The 20,617-nt window shown below is 36.1% G+C and overlaps 3 protein-coding genes across 3 annotated transcripts; all 3 read left to right on the top strand.

Moving 5' to 3' along the window:
- The first annotated feature begins 348 nt into the window (after window positions 1–348).
- Window positions 349–10,911, top strand: LOC306854946 (26S proteasome non-ATPase regulatory subunit 14). The gene is made up of 11 exons (XM_079393262.1): window positions 349–462; window positions 1,037–1,093; window positions 3,058–3,129; window positions 3,445–3,564; window positions 4,367–4,437; window positions 4,531–4,681; window positions 7,936–8,043; window positions 8,163–8,237; window positions 8,323–8,448; window positions 8,585–8,647; window positions 9,472–10,911. Exons 2-11 carry the CDS (start codon window positions 1,046–1,048, stop codon window positions 9,568–9,570), a joined length of 933 nt encoding a protein of 310 aa, XP_079249388.1. The 5' UTR covers window positions 349–462; window positions 1,037–1,045; the 3' UTR covers window positions 9,571–10,911.
- Window positions 10,912–11,129: 218 nt separating this feature from the next.
- On the top strand, window positions 11,130–11,642 carry LOC306854947 (T-box brain protein 1-like; the record flags this gene model as incomplete). Its single annotated transcript, XM_079393263.1, has 1 exon — window positions 11,130–11,642. The coding sequence occupies one exon, from the start codon at window positions 11,130–11,132 to the stop codon at window positions 11,640–11,642; it is 513 nt and encodes a 170-aa protein (XP_079249389.1).
- On the top strand, window positions 11,625–16,805 carry LOC306854945 (T-box brain protein 1-like). The gene is made up of 5 exons (XM_079393261.1): window positions 11,625–12,126; window positions 12,332–12,453; window positions 13,329–13,487; window positions 13,581–13,642; window positions 15,565–16,805. The coding sequence occupies exons 1-5, from the start codon at window positions 11,976–11,978 to the stop codon at window positions 16,280–16,282; spliced, it is 1,212 nt and encodes a 403-aa protein (XP_079249387.1). The 5' UTR covers window positions 11,625–11,975; the 3' UTR covers window positions 16,283–16,805.
- Window positions 16,806–20,617: the final 3,812 nt, after the last annotated feature.

Raw genomic sequence — 20,617 nt, 5'->3', positions numbered from 1 at the left:
ATGTATATTTTATTTTAGATCATACATTTAGTTAATTAAATGTTGTTGAAAATGCTAAAATATTTCCTGTATTTCCATTTTCAAAATAAAAACAATGTAAAAAATAATAAAATAACTAAATTCCCATATTTCTAATATGGTTTTACACTTTATAACATCCAAGTGAAACAACAAACACTGTCTTTAAGCTTCATTCTAAATGATTTAATATAAAGTTGTTGATTAGAGGGTGTGTGTGTGTGTGTTTTATCATATTTAGATTTGTATTATTAAATCAACAGAAATATAGACTATCTAGTGCTAAATTCTGAAAATGAACGGGACTTTTATTTTGAAACTCCGAGCTCTCTGCGCTGTATAACCATGTTGTGGTAAGTTTCTCGGTGGTAATTCTGGCTGATTCATTGTAGTCGGGCTGAAATTTAGCAGGCGCTCACATATTATCTCTTTCTTATCGCACAGGTAAAGAATCATACGTGTTTATTATCATAAAACTATTTTTGTGGCATATAGTATTGTCCGAGAGGATGTTTCTGTGATTAAACACTTTTAGTATGTTGTTGAGTGATTTAGTGTATTTGGTCTCTGTAGCATTATTAGCCATTCTTACAGCTGTTTGGAGATTAAATTAAGTTTTAAATGTGTAAACTCAAGCTATTTTATATTATTGCATAGCTTATTTTAAGTCTACAAAATGTCGTTTCCCTGTTGTTTATGTGCTCACAGGCTACATAGGAGTATGTATAATTAGCACAATGCTAAATAGCTTAGCATGCTAGTAGTCTAAGGTTTGGCAGTGAAATCCTTAAGATTTTTGTATATCACAAAAAAGCTCATTGATTTTAGGGGTTGACATCTGAATATTTTTGTAGGTTACGCTTTGAAAACAGTTCATTAGGAAATGTAGGTATTTTTGAATATCCACAATGTGAATATTCATGAATCAGCAACAATCATAAACGTGCCCAGGTCTTTTAATATGAAACGACTGACAAGTTTGTAAACTAAAGACGACTGCTTGTTTATATTTGTCTAGATCTAAGGAATGGATCGGCTTTTGAGGCTTGGAGGGGGAATGCCCGGACTCAGCCAGGTAATATTTATTGAGATTTTTAGATATATTTAATAAACATGATGTTGTGTATTGCAGCATCTGTGAGTGACAGCTGAACGCTAAAGATTGCATCACACAGCACTGATGTTTACTACACCTGCCATCACACACAGTTCATTTTCACAGTTCAAATTTCAATAAAACGGCCCTTCAATATATCCTGCCCATAGACATGTTTATGTCAATAGAAAATTGCTGTCAATAGAAAATACACTGCTACACTAACGTTCAAATATTTTGAGGATTTAATAGTTGCATTCCACAAGGATGTATTAAAATGACAGGACAGTAAAGACATTTATAATGTTACAAAATATTTTTTTTAGTAAATACTGTTCTTTTGAGCTTTATATTCATGAAGCAATCCTAAAAATGGTCAAAGTTTGCACCAAAATATTAAGCAGCTTATAAGAATGATTTCTGAAGGATCATGCGACACTGAAAACTGCTGAAAATTCAGCTTTGCCATTAAAGTTATACATTACATTGAAATATATATTAAACAGCTATTTTAAATTCTAATAATAGTTCACTTTGTTTTGCCTTCTTTTGAAAACATTAAAAAACTCGTACCCACCCCAAACATTTGAACGGTAGTGAATATAATTAAAGACTAAGACCATTTTGTGCTGAAAATAGCAGTGAAAATCCTGTGCTGCCGATTTTTGAATGTGTCGGGTGCTTTTTTTGTGTGGTGTTGTTGAGGGGGAGGTGGTATTGTGAGATTGTCCTCATGTGGTTTTACTCGAGGCCTGCGTGCATGATGGGTAGAGAGACATCTCTCAGCTCTCTCTTCCAATTAACACTTCCAATAACAGACTGCCTCCCTCTGATTCACACCCCACTCCAGCAGTCAGCACAGAAGAGAGTGCGAGGAAAAAACACCCATGATTCCTTTCTATTCAATCGCGCTGCTCTCATACTCCTATTTCCGTCTACAGCTGCACATGCTTTGTGTTTAATTAAAAGATGAGAATATTTCACACAAAATTGATTGTCATAGTTGATTGGATTCATATAGACTTTTGATTGGTTGGTTAATGTTCACACATGTCCATATGGTAAGTGTATTTTATGATTGGGGTGCATATAATGTGTACATGACAATTACACAAGGGTCACTAAATCTCTAAAACAAGTCCCCAAGCTGATGGATGGATTTTGCAAGATAGCTTTTCATCCATCTGTTTATCAAGCATCACCACGACATCCTGCCGCTTGATTTTGATTTGATTCATTCCCTCCCCCTCAACAAAGATAATATATTCCTTCCTCTACAGGATAACTTAAATATCTAAGCAAATGATTATTAATATATTCAAATGATCAATCTCAAATCTATATGAAAATGAAGATGTATAGTAAACTGAGTCACTATGATTTTAATTGCATATGTTCTTTTAAATCTGTATCTAGCTAGAAAGTAAACAGAAAACCGATTTAATGCAGGTTAATTGCCAGGATATGTATTTTTGATAACTATTCAATTTCACTAGTTAGTATTTGATTATATTTAATATCAGGAGTGTTTTGTTTAATTAGTAAAATATCTGTAGCTCAGTTTAAAATGGGATATTTAACTAGTGAAAATGCAATTACAGATATCAGTAATTACGTTTTTATTAGTTTACATTCAGTTTTTCATTTAAAAAAAATTGCATGTCTGTGAGTGATTATGTAATTTTTATATCAGGAACTCACATTTACAATTTATGATATCAGAAATGATTTTTTTTGTGGAAATGTAATGTTTTTTAAATCAAAAATAGCCATTTTTACTAGTAACAATTACATTCCTGATATCAAAGAGGATTACTTTAAAATCAAAAATCCATATCTTTGGAATGATTGACTTTATTTGATTGGTCAGATCGTCTTGCGACAAATATAAGCAGTGTCTCGTTGAAGAGATTTGACTCATCTGGACCGTGTATTTTCTGCAGGGTCCTCCCACAGATGCCCCCGCTGTGGACACAGCTGAACAGGTGTACATCTCCTCACTCGCCCTGCTCAAGGTCAGGATACACATGGTTCCTCTCTCACACGTTACCCTTCACACCTGTTCTCACACTGCAAAATATAGTGTAACTGTAATGGTTAATTTCTCCTGGTTTGGTTTATATCATGGTGCTGTTATCACCGTTTCAGTTTTATTCTGTTAATGCATTTTATATTGCTGTTATGGGTGTATGATTAGACTAATTTGAGGCCAAAAAATAGTTTGCCCTGTGATTGCTGTCTGAGCACAAGCATTGTTAAATGTCTTCATTATCAGAAGAAGCATTGTAATTTTTTTCTCTCTCTCAATCCATCTCTTCGTTTGTGTGTAGATGCTGAAACATGGCCGTGCTGGTGTGCCCATGGAAGTCATGGGTCTGATGCTGGGAGAGTTTGTGGACGATTACACCGTACGTGTGATTGATGTGTTTGCCATGCCGCAGTCAGGAACGGTGAGTGAAAAATGTCTTGCCAACTAGGGGTGTGCGATTGACAAAAAGTGATATCTCTATATTTTTGGAATTTTTCTTTTTTTTTTGGATAATGATAGTTAAACCGTATTTTGCTGGGTTTTTGTGCTGGTACTTTGGCTGGTTTAGACCTGTCATGAATAAATATGACACTAAAACTGCCATTTAATGAGTGACCGATTAAATTGATTTGTTTAAAAACAGATTAATTTCGGAACAAAACACTGCAGTGTTGCTCTGAGACGCACAAATGTTCTGCTCCAACTTTGTTTGGAGCTCTTTTTGAAGGCCAAACAGAAAAAAACAGACAATATTGTCTAAAATATAACTCGCTGTGTATTAACTTCTTGTCTGTTGAACTGTTGTATAAAATCACTATTACATTTGCACTCACACACTAATATTCAGGAAAACGGCACACTGTGATAATACTCATACAGAATATTTTTTTTGCCCTCATAACTTGCATTATGGGGGATTCTAAGAGGCTCCATTACGCAGTAAATGCTTTTGGACTCTCAAGACATGTTTTTGTATGTTTTTTGCAAAGTGAGTACATAACGTCAGCTCACACATTATGATATTTTAGAAAACAATAAATATCAACGATTTGATATCCTGACTAAAGTTGGGTTTATTTTTCTCGCTCAGTTATTATTGTATTTCAAAAGATGTCACATTGCATTTGAGTTATTGTATGTGACAGCAAGCTAGTGTGTTATACACTCCTCACTGTGTTCACCTGTGCTCTTATAGTGATTCTAGATGTTTGTTCTGTTGACAGGGTGTGAGCGTTGAGGCCGTGGACCCTGTTTTTCAAGCCAAGATGTTGGACATGTTAAAGCAGACAGGAAGGTGAGATGAGTGATGGTGAAAATCGAACTACTGTTTTGAGATGAATATTTTGATCATGTCAGATGATGAGGTTTTGTGATCTCTGTGTTGTAGGCCTGAGATGGTGGTGGGCTGGTACCACAGTCACCCTGGTTTTGGCTGCTGGTTGTCAGGTGTGGACATTAACACACAGCAGAGTTTTGAGGCGCTGTCGGAACGTGCTGTCGCAGTAGTGGTCGATCCCATCCAGAGCGTCAAGGGAAAGGTAACAGTCCATGAACATACACAGCAACAGTTATTTTAAAGACATTGATGGTTATTTCAAAGTATTTTTTATTTTGGGGTCACCTGCTCCTTACATATGTTAATGCTTCACGCACACGCATTGTTCAGAAATTCAGAGAACTTTCTTTTCTTCTGTATATGTGAATGTGCGCTCACACTTCCTGTCAGGGTGTGAGAATGCCTTGGAAGTCTGTTCTTTTTTTTCTCGTCTGTTTGTCGCTGAGCTTTGTTAGCACTTTCTGAAGCACGTGAGAGAGTGTGAGAACTTCATCTCTCCCATCAGCCCTGAGTAGGGGAATAGGAACAGGAAAAGAGGGTATTATAAGAGAAGGTATTATAGGAAAAGGATAGGGGCATTACCAAATAAATAAAAAAAGAATGAAAAGGAGAGACAGCAAATGACATGCTGTGCAGATATATTCAGTATTTGTTACATGCCCTAAAAAAGGCATTATGATATCAATTTGATGTAAATATTTTCCAAGCCTTACCAATAATAACTTGCATGTATAAATGTATGTTGAGGGTAAATAAGATTAAAAAATATATATATATATTTTTTTTTAATTCAGCAAAGATGCATTAAATTGATCAAAAGAGACATTGAAACAAATTTTATAAATAAATTCTGTTCTTTTGAACGTTCTATTCGTTAAAGAATACTGAAAAAATGAATAAACAGAAATATTAAGCAGCACAACTGTTTTCAACATTGATAATGTAAGATAGTTCTCGAGCAGCATGTCATATTTAAATGATTTCTGAAGGATCATAACACTGACTGACGACTGGAGTAATGCTGAAAATTGAGCTTTGCATCACAGGAATAAATTACATTTTAAAGTATATTATGATAGATAACAGTTGTTTTAAATTGTAATAATATTTCAAAATAATACTATTTTTATTTACAGTGTTTTTGCTCAAATAAATGTAGCTTTGGTGGGCATAAGGGACTTCTTTCAAAAACAAGAAAAAAAAGTGTAAATTTTATTTAATGATGCTCACCTTCTAAAGCTATTAAAATAATTTATTATTTAGTCTTGACATAATTTAATTTACTTATTTTATCTTACTTTATTTTATTTAATCGTATTTAGTCAGTTAAAACATTTAGTTGAACTTTAACTTGGGTTGAAGCATTTGACCTGAAAGGTTTCATTGCTGCCTTGCACTTGTTTGTTTTCCATTTTAAAATATTCATATCTCACACCTCCAGAGTATCATCTGGTCTATCTGTGAACACAGTATGAGTAGTTTAAAGAGTGTTGTCAGTTCTTCATGGTGTCAGCACTACATGGTCTATCTGTCTTTCTCCTGTGCTTGATGATAATACACCCTCCGAGCATCACACCACACATCCCGGTGTCCTGACATTTTATCCTACCCATCAGATTGTCCTACCAGGGCTTACTGCGCATGCGCACATCAATATTGTGTCCTTTTTCTCACGCTGAACAACAATAATTACTGTTTGCATTACTCTTAAGGGGTAGGTTTGGGGTAGGTGCAGACGTTAATAAAACACAATCTAATAAGTAGAATAATTCATTTAGTGTTGGTTTCCGGCCGCAGCTGTATCCCTTCTAGCCACAACTGCGAATAACACATAATTTTGTGTTCTTCATAAAAATATTTAAAAGCAGTAGCTTAGGTGTTTTGTGTACTTGAGACTTCTGGTGGGAATAGTCTTATTAAAAATGGTCTATAAACTGATTACTGTGCATGATGTAATGAGTCAGTTTTTGAAGTTATAAAGGTTTTAATGCAACTTTATTGTTTAGTCTTTTTTTATTAATGCTATTAATTTATTTAGTCTTGTATTGCTGGTCATTTTATGCTGAAAAAACCTGTCCACATCAGATTCTCTGTAATTTTGGAAATGGGCCATTGTAATATAATTAATATCTAAAGTTGTTTTCTGATTAAAGAAATGTAAAATGATTATAGAAATGTAAAGGTATATAGTTACAACCCAAAGTCTGTCTGTCTGTCTATCTATCTATCTACATGTATGTGTGTATTTATATATCTATACAAATCTACACAGCACACACACAGGTATGACCCTGGAGCACAAAACCAGTCTTAAGTAGCATGGGTATATTTGTAGCAATAGTGGGTCAAAATTATCGATTTTTCTTCTATATCAAAAATCATTAGGATAAAGATCATGTTCCATAAATCTCAGCCAAATATTGTCCTATCTTAACAACATCAATGGAAAGCTTTTTATTTAGATGCTTTCAGATTATGTACAAATCTCAATTTTGAAAAATTGACACTCAAGGTTTTGTGGTCCAGGCCCAGGGTCATATATTATGTAAATTATGGATCTGTCTATCTGTCATCTTGAATAGAGACTATTGAAACATCACTTATCTACTAAATATAAGGGAGTTTTTTTTCCTTCTACTTTGCATATTCTTTTTCTCTCCATCGTTTTTTAATTTTTTTATTTTATTGCTCTCATCTACTTATTTTTCTTTTGTATACCTCTATTAGTGCTTTAAAGCTTTGCACATCTAATTAAGCACAGTACAATTAGAAGCCATTCCCAGCACAGTTTTCCCATCACAGTTAGTTAAGAGTCTCCAACCTTGCTGTTGGAACACCTGTAGCGACAAATTTTTTTTTTCTAGTATAGTTCATTATTATTCGTGTCACCATTTTTCCATCAGCAACGTACGTTACGCTATCTAACTCATTAACACTCAATGTTTTATTGTTTACAGTATCAAGCTGTCTTAAATAAGTAATATGCAGTCTAATCCTGAATTTGTAGAACCACAGCAGAAATCTAAACTGGCTGAGTATGGCATGGGTTTTGCAACTAGAGCTGTTCGGCCTGATGGTGGAAAAGAGGTTTATGTTGTCACCACCTTAAACCGTCTGTCTCCTCTCCTCTATTGTGTGTATGGCTGTGATGTATCTGTGTGTGACGGTTGCTCTGCTCTACAGCATTCATGTGGGTAGATCTGGCCTGTGTGTGAGCTCAGGTGTGCTCTCATCGCATATGTGATGTGACGGCACAAAGCATTAACTGTTGTTGCAAAGCCATTGTAAATCTTTTATTTCTTCGGATTAAATCAGATTTTATTTACTGGTGTCCTCACTCTCTAGAAACAGACTGAGGTTTCTTTGTAGCTCCCATAATGCATTAAAATACATATTTTTATAAACCATTGATTTGCTGAAGTAACATGAACGCTAATTTTTATTGTTCCTCTCCAGGTTGTGATTGATGCTTTCAGGCTAATAAATGCCAATATGATGGTACTGGGTCACGAGCCACGTCAAACCACTTCTAACCTGGGACACCTCAACAAGCCCTCTATTCAGGTTCGTTTTATATATGCCTCTGTACAATATGTACAGAATACTTTTAAAAAGTCGAAGTTTTGTCATATATTGTTGTTTTTATTATTTTTACTTTATTAAGAGTTGTTTCTCTTGTGCAGGCTTTGATTCATGGGCTCAACAGACATTATTACTCCATTACCATTAACTACAGGAAGAATGAATTGGAACAGAAGGTTTGAACTTGTAGATGATGTTTAAACATGCTTTTCGTTCTTCATTTGTTGTAACTAGACAGTCATAGTGTTTGTTTGTGTTCAGATGTTGCTGAACCTCCATAAGAAAAGCTGGATGGAGGGTCTGACCCTGCAGGATTACAGTGAACACTGCAAACTGAACGAGACCATCGTCAAAGAGATGCTCGAACTGGCCAAGAACTACAATAAGGTAAGAAAAAGCACAAGAACGTGGGATTCTTGTTCTCAAGTCTCAGAAGTTAAGTGGGAAGCTGAAATGCAGCTTTTCTGTAGGATTTTTATAAATGTAATGTTTTTTTTTTTCCTATTTTGTTTTTGTCCCTCAGGCTGTAGAGGAAGAGGACAAGATGACTCCTGAGCAACTTGCCATTAAGAACGTTGGAAAACAGGTTATTAGTTCTTTCTTGTTTCTATCTTTATATTGTTGGTGGTAGGGGTGGGGGATATGACCGAAATCTTAGATCACGATGAGTAATTGTATTGCATGGTAACGAAATCTATCACGAGCTTTAAATAATGTATTATATCAAAATGTTTGATACCATAGAAAGTTCATAATTCTTGTCACCAGTGTCTGTATTACCAAAAATGAATACTAGCCTAAAAAAAAAAACTCAGTGAAGACAAGCAAACTGTCAGTGATTAAATAAGCATATGTAACTAATTACAAGCAATAAGACAAAAACATTGTAGAACAAAAATACTACATTCTATATACATTGTATAAAATAATCAAATGTAAAACAAAATTCTTCACTGTGTAAATTAAACGCATTTCTTCTTATTAAAGTTACAAAAGCGAGTTAGCGATTTAACAGTTAGATATTTTCTCTCTTTTGTTGCTTGATTAACGTGAATGACAGACAGCAGGAATATTAGACTGCTGTCACTTTAAGAGCTGCCCGGATTCTGTTAGACATGCTGTGTTTCCGAGGATACTTTCAAAGACGGGAATTTTGAATCAAAGTATGTGTATTTAAACATTCAAGGCCTATAAAGCGGCAATAATAACTCAATACTCCTGCGCTCCATCTTCGTGTTTACCGGTAAATTGTTCACCCCTAGTTGGTGGTTTGTTGCTGTATTTACTGTAAAACTGTTGGTGACCTGGCAAATACTCATCAGTGGCAGCAGCTCTAAATATCTGACGTCCTTTTTTAGTCTCAGAGGTTTACAGGTCTTCATGGACCTGCCATTCTCTTTCTCTTTGTAGGATCCCAAACGGCATTTGGAAGAGCATGTGGATGTTCTTATGACATCCAATATTGTGCAGTGCCTCGCAGCAATGTTGGACACGGTTGTGTTCCAGTGATTTCCCTCCGTCTCTCTCTGTCTGTGCATAAATGTTCATATTCTACAACTGTTTTGTCTTTTTAAGAAATAAACACAAAATTCCAGTAATGCCATTGTCTTTCCATTATGGACATCAAGGGAAGGTTGTACATGTGAAGAAAAAAAAAACTGTTAAACTATATAAATGTACAAAAAAAAGAAATGAATCATGTATTTACTGGATTTAAGGGATATACTGTAGTTTCAGTGTAAATCAGTTGTCCTTGTATTTCTCCTTGAAGTTCAGGCTCCGAGGGAGATTTTCAGAGAACAACACTGAAACACCTTATTTAAGATGACAGCACTTTCAAATATTTATTTGTGTGCTCGGTAAACACGGTTGTTCCTGTCTAAAAGGTTTCACATGATTTCTGGAATATTTTGAAGTCACCTCTTTTCAAACTCTTTGAATCGGAGAGATCTATAAATCGGTTTCTATTTATGATTTATGCTCACCTCTTATATTAAAATCAATACTGAAGGCGTTCAAGCCAATTTTACTACCGAGTTATCTGTTATTTTAAACAAGTCCGAGGAGCGATACAAGAGTTATGAAAATTGCACAACATCATGGCATTTTGCAAAAAGTATTTGAGGGTCATTCCTAGGATTCAGTAATATTTCAACTTGGAATATTTTTTTTCCAACTACATATGATTAATTTTCTATATAACCCATATCATTAGGCACATACCAAACTTCCACCAAAACATGTTTTCCCATCTTGGCCATTAAAGACCTGTAATACACCTAAAAATATGAATAAATAGTATGATACTACTTTTATCATCTTTTCCCACAGATATTAAAGAATCATTTCTGGTAAATGACATCACATATGGATGGAGTCTAATTACTATGAGCGTAGAATGGTTGGTGTGACTGAGGGACATAACTTTAAAGTCGTTTTTTTAATAAAATAGACAAATATTTTTCACAAGAAAGGAACACAAAGTTTTGTAAACTGTGCAATTGTAAACACTGCGTGCACATTTTTTCAATAATTATTTAAGTACAAATTAAGTGCCTCAGGGACATGACAAAATGCTTAGTGCAAGATTAATAGACATTATTTTATGATACATTTTTTTTTTTTAAATGTAATTATTTTTTTATTAATTATAGTGGACATACCAAAGTACTGTGAACAGCATTTAACAATTTGTTTTGGTGAACCACTGCTTTAGAAAGTCTAGGGGACTGAAATATTATGAATCCGAGGAATGAACCTTGACGCTTAAACACTGACTTTGTGTGTTTTGTGTGGAAAAACTGTAAAGCTGTTTAGCTTAAATTTCTCTGTAGCATCAAGCTAAGTTGCAAAAGAAAAAAAATACTGAAAAAAATAAAAATAAAAAAACGCTTACTGCTTTAATGCATGCTAAATGTAGATACCAGCCCATTCTGCTGTTATCAAACGCGGAGCAACGTCATATTCCTGTAGTAAGCTCGGGGTGAAGACGCTCTAACAGCCTGGCTGGCCCATGCATGTCTCAGGTCTCAACCCACGTTTAACTCCGACAACTTTCTTAGTGAGTTATGCACCTGCAACAACTTCCCTCACCATCACTGTCCAGCAAACCGGCGAGTGCGGACAACGTTTTTACGCACATCGCCGCCGCCGGGGACGACCGCGTATCCTCCTCCGGTGACACCCTGGAGAACGAGCCACCGTTGAAAAGACTCTCCACCGGGATGAGAAACCCCTCAAACGCTCTGGACTACGTCTCCGCGGCACGGGATGGCAGTGAAAGTGCGGACGAGTGTAATTGGCCTGAATCAAGCCAAGCGCGGACGGACTTCGCCTTCTCCATGATCGCGTATTCGGGGCAGCCTGTGACCGCGCTCCCGCCACTCGCCGGTCCCTACATGACACCTCACCCGGTCATCAGCAACAGGCTGAGCTACGCGTACTCTCAGCAGTCCGGACAAATTTACCCAAACGCCGCCGTCTATCCTGGAAAAGCCCAGGTTTACCTCTGTAACCGCGCGCTGTGGTTCAAGTTCCACAGACACCAAACAGAAATGATCGTTACCAAACAGGGGCGGTAAGTTTTTTAGTTTGTTTTTTTTAACTGTAGCCTACTTTTTAAATGTATTTTTATAAAAAAAAAAATGGTTATTAAAAAAAAAAAATCAAAAGTGCATTAATAACTTTGGATAATTTGTAATATTTTATTAATGCCAATATAATTGTTTTGTTATTAATTATTATAAATGAATAATTTTGTTAAAGTATTTCTTCTGTTCAGATTATATCTGCTGGTCTGTTTCTGGTATTGCAATGTGTCGTTTATATTTATTTTTAATGTAGGCCTAATTGTTTAATGATAATTTACTTTTGCAAAACTGATTTGTTTTCTCGGTTCATTTTCCTGCAGCCGGATGTTTCCTTTTCTGAGTTTTAGTGTTTCTGGTCTTGACCCGACGTGCCTTTATAATGTTGTTGTGGATGTGATTCTGGCGGATCCGACCCACTGGAGGTTTCAGGGCGGAAAATGGGTTCCCTGCGGCAAAGCAGACACTAATGTTACGGGTAAACTAATAATCAACCGACTGAAGAGGAATTTATTATAAAGCTTTGCTCCGTTTTCCTAAGCGCAAATAACCTCTTAACCAAGTTCATAAATATACAAAAAAAAAAAAAACTCAAATATGAATAAATATAGTACAGCTATTATAATGATAGTTATTTCCGTTTAATAGTAACGAATTTTTTATTGATTGATTTATTTTTGAAGGAAACCGAGTATACATGCACCCGGACTCTCCAAACACCGGCGCGCACTGGATGCGTCAGGAGATCTCTTTTGGAAAACTGAAGCTGACGAACAACAAGGGCGCTTCCAGCAACTCCGCTCAAGTGATTTCTTATTGTATTTCATTTTTTCTTCATGATAAGAATCAGTAGAAGTATTTTAGTGCAGGGTGAGTTCAGAAAAATCTAGACATCATGCGAGTAATTGGCAATAATTTTAATGAATTTTTAATTTGCCTGCAATCACCATCAGCAGCAAATGTTAAAATTGAACTGATTTCAGCTGGCACAATAAAAATGACCTTCATAAAACTATTTAAATTACTTTAGGGTACAATCACTTTTATGTTTAGCATGTTACCATTCAGTTCACACAAAAATGAAAATTCTGTCATTTACTCACCTTCATGTCGTGTCAAACCTGTAAGACCTTTGTTCGTCTTCAGAATATAAATGAGGATAATTTATATGAAATTCCAGAGCTTTCTGACCCTCCATAGACAGCAATGCACTACCATGTTCAAGGCTCAGAAAGGTAGTAAGGACATCATTAAAATTGTTGAATAAAGTCATTATTTTTGTTTCCTCTGCACAAAAAGTATTCTGGTAGCTTCATAATGATATCACATGAACTATTTTAACATTGATCTACTACCTTTCTGTGCCTTGAACGTGTCCGTTGCGTTGCTGTCTATGCAGGGTCAGAAAGCTCTCGGATTTCATCAAAAACATCTTAATTTGTGTCCAACGATGAATGAAGGTCTTACAGGTTTGGATCGAGGGTGAGTAATTAATGACAGACTTCTCATTTTTGGGTGAACTAATCTTTTAAGTATCACTATTATGAGATAAAACGTAATGTGCCGTATGTGTTTGTAAGTACATTCATAACTATTATATGCGGTTTGTGAAGTTTCCTATGGGAACGGGAAACAAAAATAGCCTTTTGTTTATGTTGATTTTTTTCTTTGTCCTTCAAGATGATCGTCCTACATTCTCTCCATAAGTATCAGCCGAGGGTGCATGTGATTGAAATAAACAAGAGTGGAGATGAAGATACGAGTGATCCTGATCGAGTACAGACATTTACCTTTCCCGAAACACAATTTATAACTGTCACAGCTTACCAGAACATGGATGTAAGCACTAGTCTATCGCTGCATTTATTTACATTACATTACAAAAAATGTAATATGAACTGATTTATTGAACGTGTTTCTTTATTTCCTCAGATAACACAACTAAAAATTGATCACAATCCATTTGCTAAAGGATTTCGGGATAATTATGATAAGTAAGTGCCTTACCATGCAAATGAATGCACTGATAATTATTCTCTTGCAGGTTTTCAGATTTGAATTTGAATTTGAATTTTGCCTACAGAAATTAACAGGCCCGGTTTCACAGACAGAATTAGGCAATAGTTCAGTTAGGACATTTAAGTAGTTTTTATATACATGCCTTAGAAAAAAACAATACTTGTGTGCATCTTGAGACAAAACAAAGGCACTGACATATTTTGAGATCAGTTAGTTTCTTTCAGTTGAAACAGCTCAGACTTACATTTTACATTACATTAGGCCTAAGCCTTGTTTGTGAAACCGGGGGATAATGTATTTTAAATGTAGCTTAAATACATTTAATTTTTATAATAATAATTTGATTTTTACATTTTTCCAACAACATCTTAAAGCATTTATTTCTGGTAGCACTTTAACATGCAATGTGCATATTACACACATTCCAAATTAAAATAATTAATTACAAATGCAATGGGTCTCAGTCACGAAGACTTGCTTGGATTATTGCGTATTTACACACAGGAGAACTTCTTATGGAAAATTTCACATGCTTATGCAAATTAATTTGTTACCTCGTTGTAATATCAATGCAAGTTTTCTAAATGAGCGACCACTTGCCTAAGGTTAGTCATTTGCATAAAACACCCAAACCATCTCCATATAAGAGCTTTCTGCACAACCTTTCCTCACAGCCTTTCGTCACTCTCAGCATAAATACAACACCCGCAAGACCGCTCATTAGCCAGCTGTACATATCTGCGTTATTATTCAGTGTAACCTCTCAGATCAAGCTATAACACAGCTTTTCTTTCACTTCTTTCTTACACTGTATATATTGACACATTTAAGATAAAATCTACCCAGAGTATGTGCTTTTTATGTGGTTGTGTTTTTAAATGTTTTGATAAATTCTTTAAAGTTTTTGGTGAATCATGATTTGTTGGTAAAACAGTTGTACACAGATTTCATGCAGAAGTGTGTGCTTTTTGCATATGAAGTGAAGTGACATACTGCCAAGTATGGTGACCCATACTCTGAATTCATGCTCTGCATTTAACCCATCCAACGTGCACACACACAGCAGTGAACACACACCCGGAGCAGTGGGCAGCCATTAATGCTGCGGCGCCCGGGGAGCAGTTGGGGGTTCGGTGCCTTGCTCAAGGGCACCTCAGTCGTGGTATTGAGGGTGGAGAGGGCGCTGTACATTCACTCCCCCCACCTACAATTCCTGCCGGCCCGAGACTCGAACCCGCAACCTTTGGATTACGAGTCCGACTCTCTAACCATTAGGCCACAACTTCCCCTTATGTGTGGTTTTCAGATATTCCTCCATTTATTTTCTTTAGTGTTAGTTTGAAATTTTTTGGTGAATCTTGATTTGTTGGTGGAAATGTTTGAATGCAGATTTCACGCAACAAATTTGTTGTGCGCACATGCTTAGTGAAACCCAGATTATGCTTTTTGCATACATGTGGTTTTGTTGTTCCTATATAAATTTAGAAAAATTTTAGAAAGATAGTTTTTGGTGAATCCATGATTTTTTTTTGTGAGAATTTTCAAATGTATGCATGCTTAGTGAACCCAGAGTTACTCTCTGTATGTGTGGATTCAGGGGTTCCTACGTTTTTCACAAATTTTAATATGAACATTTTGGATGAATCATGGTTTGGTGAAAATGTTTGTTTGCAGGTTTCACGCTTAGTAAACCCAGAAGAATATGTGATTCTTGCATAGATGTAGTTTCAGTTGTTACTGCATTTTATCATACATTTAGACAACATTTAAGTATAAAAGTTTTTGGCGAAATATAATTTGTTCATGTATAAATCTGTACATGCAGACCCAGTGTCACAAACAGTAACATGGACATTCTAATGTAAAATGTGTGACCTAATTTCTTCTCTGTCTCCAGAAGTTACAGTGGCTCTGACTCTGACCGATTGACCCCTACACTCAGTGACTCTCCACACTCTCAGATGCTGCCTGGCTCGCGGTACGCAATGACAAGCACTTTATTTCAGGAGCAGTTTGTCAACAGTTACGCAAAGTCCTGTTTTCCAACTTTTAGCCCTGACCCTGGCCTTGCGACCTCAAACCAATCCCAAGAGAGCAACTTGACCTCCGGGCAGCACTGGCTTGTGTCTGCTCCATCATACGAAGCCGATATTAACACGGCAGCTCTGCTCTCTTATACCACAGCGGGGGTCAAAGGTCTGCCTTTCACTGGTGGCACTAGTACAAGTCTGGATTACTACACTACAGCCGCTGGATTTTATTCAGGGGGTTTGCTAGAGAACAGCAATAAAAACAGCTCAAATCTGCCTGGTTGGATTCTAGATGCAGGTCTTGAAAGATCAACACAATCGAATTACATGCCTGAGGATGGAGATATGTTGGAAATAGACCGGTCAGCTCTTGGAGTTTCTAAGGAGCTAGAAGGTGAAGAAGCCACGGATTCGACATGGACCGAAACTCAGTCTTCCATTAAATCCAGTGATTTAAGGATTTCCGAGGAGGCTCATCTGAAAAATCCTTCTATCATTCTATCAGTTTCAGATGTTCAGACTGTGAAAGACATGCAGAACCGGGCCAAAAATGTCAATAAAGAATCTGACTTCTATTCATTTTGACACTCAAACGTAAACCTGCCTGGGCTGAGTGTGCAATGTTGTTAATATGGAAATAGCATTATGGTGATTTATGTATACGGCATTTATTTATTTTCATGTAACACTGCACCATTGAAGATGAATGAGAACTGACATCCCCAACTATCTAAACAATGTATCTGACGGCTTATATGGTTATAATCTGGTGGTGGTATTATTAAAAAACCCCAAAACAAAACAAAAAAAAATATTAAGACCTACATGTCTGTATTTGTTACAATATACATCCCCTGTATAAAGAATCTAAATAAATCATTAGCTTAAAATCACAGCTGTTTAATATGAAAATGTATTGATTGTGATGTATCAAAACAGTAGCTATCTTGCTAAAAAAAAGAACAGGTCTTTAATGAAATGCGTGTTGTGAAATATAGAATATGATCATGTGAAGTCACGACATTCTGTCAGAATGTTTGATGTATAGCCTATAAAATTGTCAGAGGTTGAGTATAAATAAATCCCATAAAAACTTAAATGACACTTTACATTCGGGTGCTTTTTTTATTGACAGTAGTTACAAGATTACAAGTTGGTGTGGGTGTATTAAAATATTTCACAACTGACACTTAGTGGCGAACGCAAGATGTCTATGTTGGCAGTTCACCAGGTTTTGGAACACCGGTTATGTGTCCTTGACCTAGAGGAAATAATAGTTTCATTCTCCCATAAGCAACAGGATTAAACACGGCAGCAGAGTCTATCACTAAATACAGCTACAAACTCTCTTAGTGTAGGCTACATTACAGTGAAGGGATCAAGAGAAGAACGAAGCTCCTTCAGCAGCTGTTGAACCCGAAATAACCAGAGACCACCTTCACACAGCCGGCCAAAGCATGCGTTAGTATTTTTGATGCATTTCTTGCATAAATAAATGAATATTTAAAAAGAAAAGTTCACTCAAAATTGACATTAAGCCATTTTATTCAGCTATGTTTGGCTTGATGTAGAAAATGCCACTTGCTTTGTATGTGGAATGAACGTGGTTAGGGATATTTTTTACTAAACGACGTAACACCTTCTATATAGGCCTACTATTTTTCACACAAAGCTATCATGTAGTTTTATAAGACTTGGAGTGGACTATTAGTGCAAGTGGAATAAACAAGGGGTGAATATTAATGTGATGTGATCCACACCTTTTTCACGCTTTAAAATTGAACAAAATCTCCTTTTTGTGTTCCACAGAAAAAGAACAGAATATGGGTTTTGAGCACCATAAGGGTGAGTAAATAATGAAAGTATTTTGGGGGAACTAATCCTTTACTATTTCAGCACAAAAATTATTTTTGATAATTCATATATTTTTTAAATGCACACAAGGTGGCGCCAAAGGAAGAGTTTATTGACTACTCTGTCCAGCAGCAAGGCACTATATGCAACTGTTTACATTTAATAAAGAGGTGTAAATGTTCAACACTTTTTTTTTCTGAAAAATAATGTAAAAATAGTTTGTGCTGTAAATGTAATTTGACTGCTGGTACTGACCTATTTCTCAAATACAAATCCATCATGGATTTGAAAGTCACTTTCTGGGCTCATATATGTATGCTATTGGACATTCCCACTGTTACTGGCCAGGAAAAATAGATACAGTTGATTTTGTGACAACATGTCCATAGTAGTCATGCATTCTGATCTTAGATCTTAGTTTAGGGGACTTAATTCATAAAATTATATATATATATATATATATATATATATATATGTGTGTGTGTGTGTGTTAAAAAAACATACGACAAAGCACGTTTTACTTAAAAATGTTAGTGAAATTAAAGTTAGTGACAGCTACCCCCCGTTTCCCCTAGGCTATATAAAGAAATTATTTGAAAAGACATGAAATCAGCTTTTTTTTTGCATTCAGTGATAGGCTATTAAAACATTTTTGACTAAATAAAATCCAGATAATTTAGATGTTAAACCAGAAGCGACAGGTTCAGAATTATTATTAATTATTATTATTTATTTATTTTCTCCGCGCGCTCTTTAAACGAGATTCTCACTTACTAAACCGAAGCCTCAAGTGTCCGTTTGTTTCCGGAGTTTTTCATCGGTTTATTTAACATGTCCCGGTGGTTTCTGTTAACTCACGTGCTGCCGGTCGCATCTGCGTCACGCGAGCGCAAATGACACGCCGAAGGAGCGCAAGCACGGACGCGCGCGCGAGTAAAGAAAGAGGGAAAAAACCTAACGGTTACTACACTACACCGAAACCGCACAAACATATGTGACGTTTTCTCTACGTTCCTAACAGTATCTCATAGAAAACCCTTTATAGACGAACAAGACCGCATATCAGGGATGGATGTGAAAGATCAAGGAGCGCAGATGGAGCCGCTGCTTCCTGCGGTAAGAACCTGTTTCATCTTTCATGTGGGATCCGTCAGTGAGGAACAATGACATGATGCTGGTGTGTGTCAGGAAAACTGGTTTCGGTGGTTCGAGCCCATTATGGCCATCATTGACCCACCACCATTGGAAGACGGTGTGTTTTAATTATTAATTGCACCTTTAATACAGACTCATTTGCTGGGAAAATAGCTTCACGTGGATACGGCGTTTGTAGTGTGACTCGCGTGGATTATGCATTTAATTACACACGTTTAGTAATATGTAATGACAGAGAGTATAGGTTGCGCTATAGTGTGCGCTCAGCATTCACAGGAGTTTCATACATCAAATTTCCCCTGCATTAGTCTTGAATTTCATGAGGCCTTCACGTGTGAAATATGATTTCAGCTGTACCTATGTATTGCCATGGGTCTCTACAGTTGGGAAGTCCATACTGTATAAATATTTAAAGAGATCGTTCCAACATAGGCTCATTGGAGAAGTGAGTTTTTTTTGCAAAAAAAGATTTTTTTTTTGCAAAACTCCAAACAAATAGCACACGGCGTTTCCAATTCAGATTTACACTTTAAATCACCAACAATATTTATTTATTTTCATGATTGCGGAACAGATTATCGATTAACAAAGACTTATTTTTGTGTTCAAAACACTTTTACTCCAACGAGTTATTTGTATTCTAATACACTTTGCATCACATATGCATGTCCATATGTAGGCCTATGACTTTTCTAATTTTGTAAACTTGCTTGATGGCTCACCTGGTACGGTATTGCATTTGCGATGTGAAGTTCTTGGGTACGAGTGCTGTGAAACACAAATTATGATAAAAGAGCTTAAAGACTTATAACAGCAAGCTAAAATGGCATGGTTGCTTCAGCAAATTATTTTTATTGTTAACACTGTTGGTTAGGTTTAGTGTAGGTTATATGTTAATTTCAAATCAAATGCAATAGAGCATAACTCATCAGGCATTTTGTTTCTGACCTGCCACAATATCTACAACAACCAGTGTAATGAAACATTGCCAGATTTATGTTCATCTCTTTCAGAGATAGAAATGGCCACATAATATAATTTTGCAGAAATGTCACAACTGGCATGTTTATCCAATGAGCCTGTTTTGGATAGTTAACCCAAAAATGAAAATTCTGTTATTATTTGTTGATATCGTTTCAAACCAGCATAGCTTTTTTCCTATAGAATATGAAAGAAGACATTTAAAAAATGTCTTTACAGTATTTTTATCCATACAGTAAAAGTCATTTGTTTTGGACCCCATTGACTTTTGATGTAACCAGTTAAAATATTCTTTAAAATATCTTCTCTTATGAAAGAAAGTCATACAGGTTTGGCTTGACATGAGGGTCCAACTGGTTTACAGCCCAAACACCTGATTAATCGCAGCATATTTCATGGCTTTTCCAGCCTGTGTTTCATAATCTGTTGGTTAAGTGACCCCAAAATAAGCAGCACTCTCTAGCCTCTTACTGTAATTGCTCTTCATCTATGTAAAAAAAATAAAATTTGATTGGATCAACCAAAAAAACCAGCAGCCATCTTAACATGGGCTCAGAGCCAGGGTCTCTGCTCCTTCATCACTGACAGTTTGGTGCTGGAGTTGAGAAGAGTTGGCCCACATCCTATTGATTCTGCCATCCGTTCATTCTTGAGGAAAGACACACACACACACTCTCTCAGCTCCTCAGAAGATATTCAAAGCCATACACACTGTGTTTGTGGGTTTCATTCCTGTCTAATCCCTTGCGTGCACATTTCAAAGGTTTCCAGACGTTGCTAAGAGCAGTGTACACTTGCAAAATCCTTAAGTACAGTTTGTGCATATGCAGCAGCAAGGCGTTATCAGTCACTTCCACCTTTTGAACACCGATTTGAACTTTATCCATGCACTAAATTAATCAGAAAACCAGAGTTATAGAACAGTGTAGT

Source organism: Barbus barbus (assembly GCF_936440315.1).
Source record: "Barbus barbus genome assembly, chromosome: 35".
Taxonomy (NCBI): Eukaryota; Metazoa; Chordata; class Actinopteri; order Cypriniformes; family Cyprinidae; genus Barbus; species Barbus barbus.
Note: the sequence above shows the minus strand (reverse complement) of the source record. Positions and strands in the feature narration are given on the sequence as shown.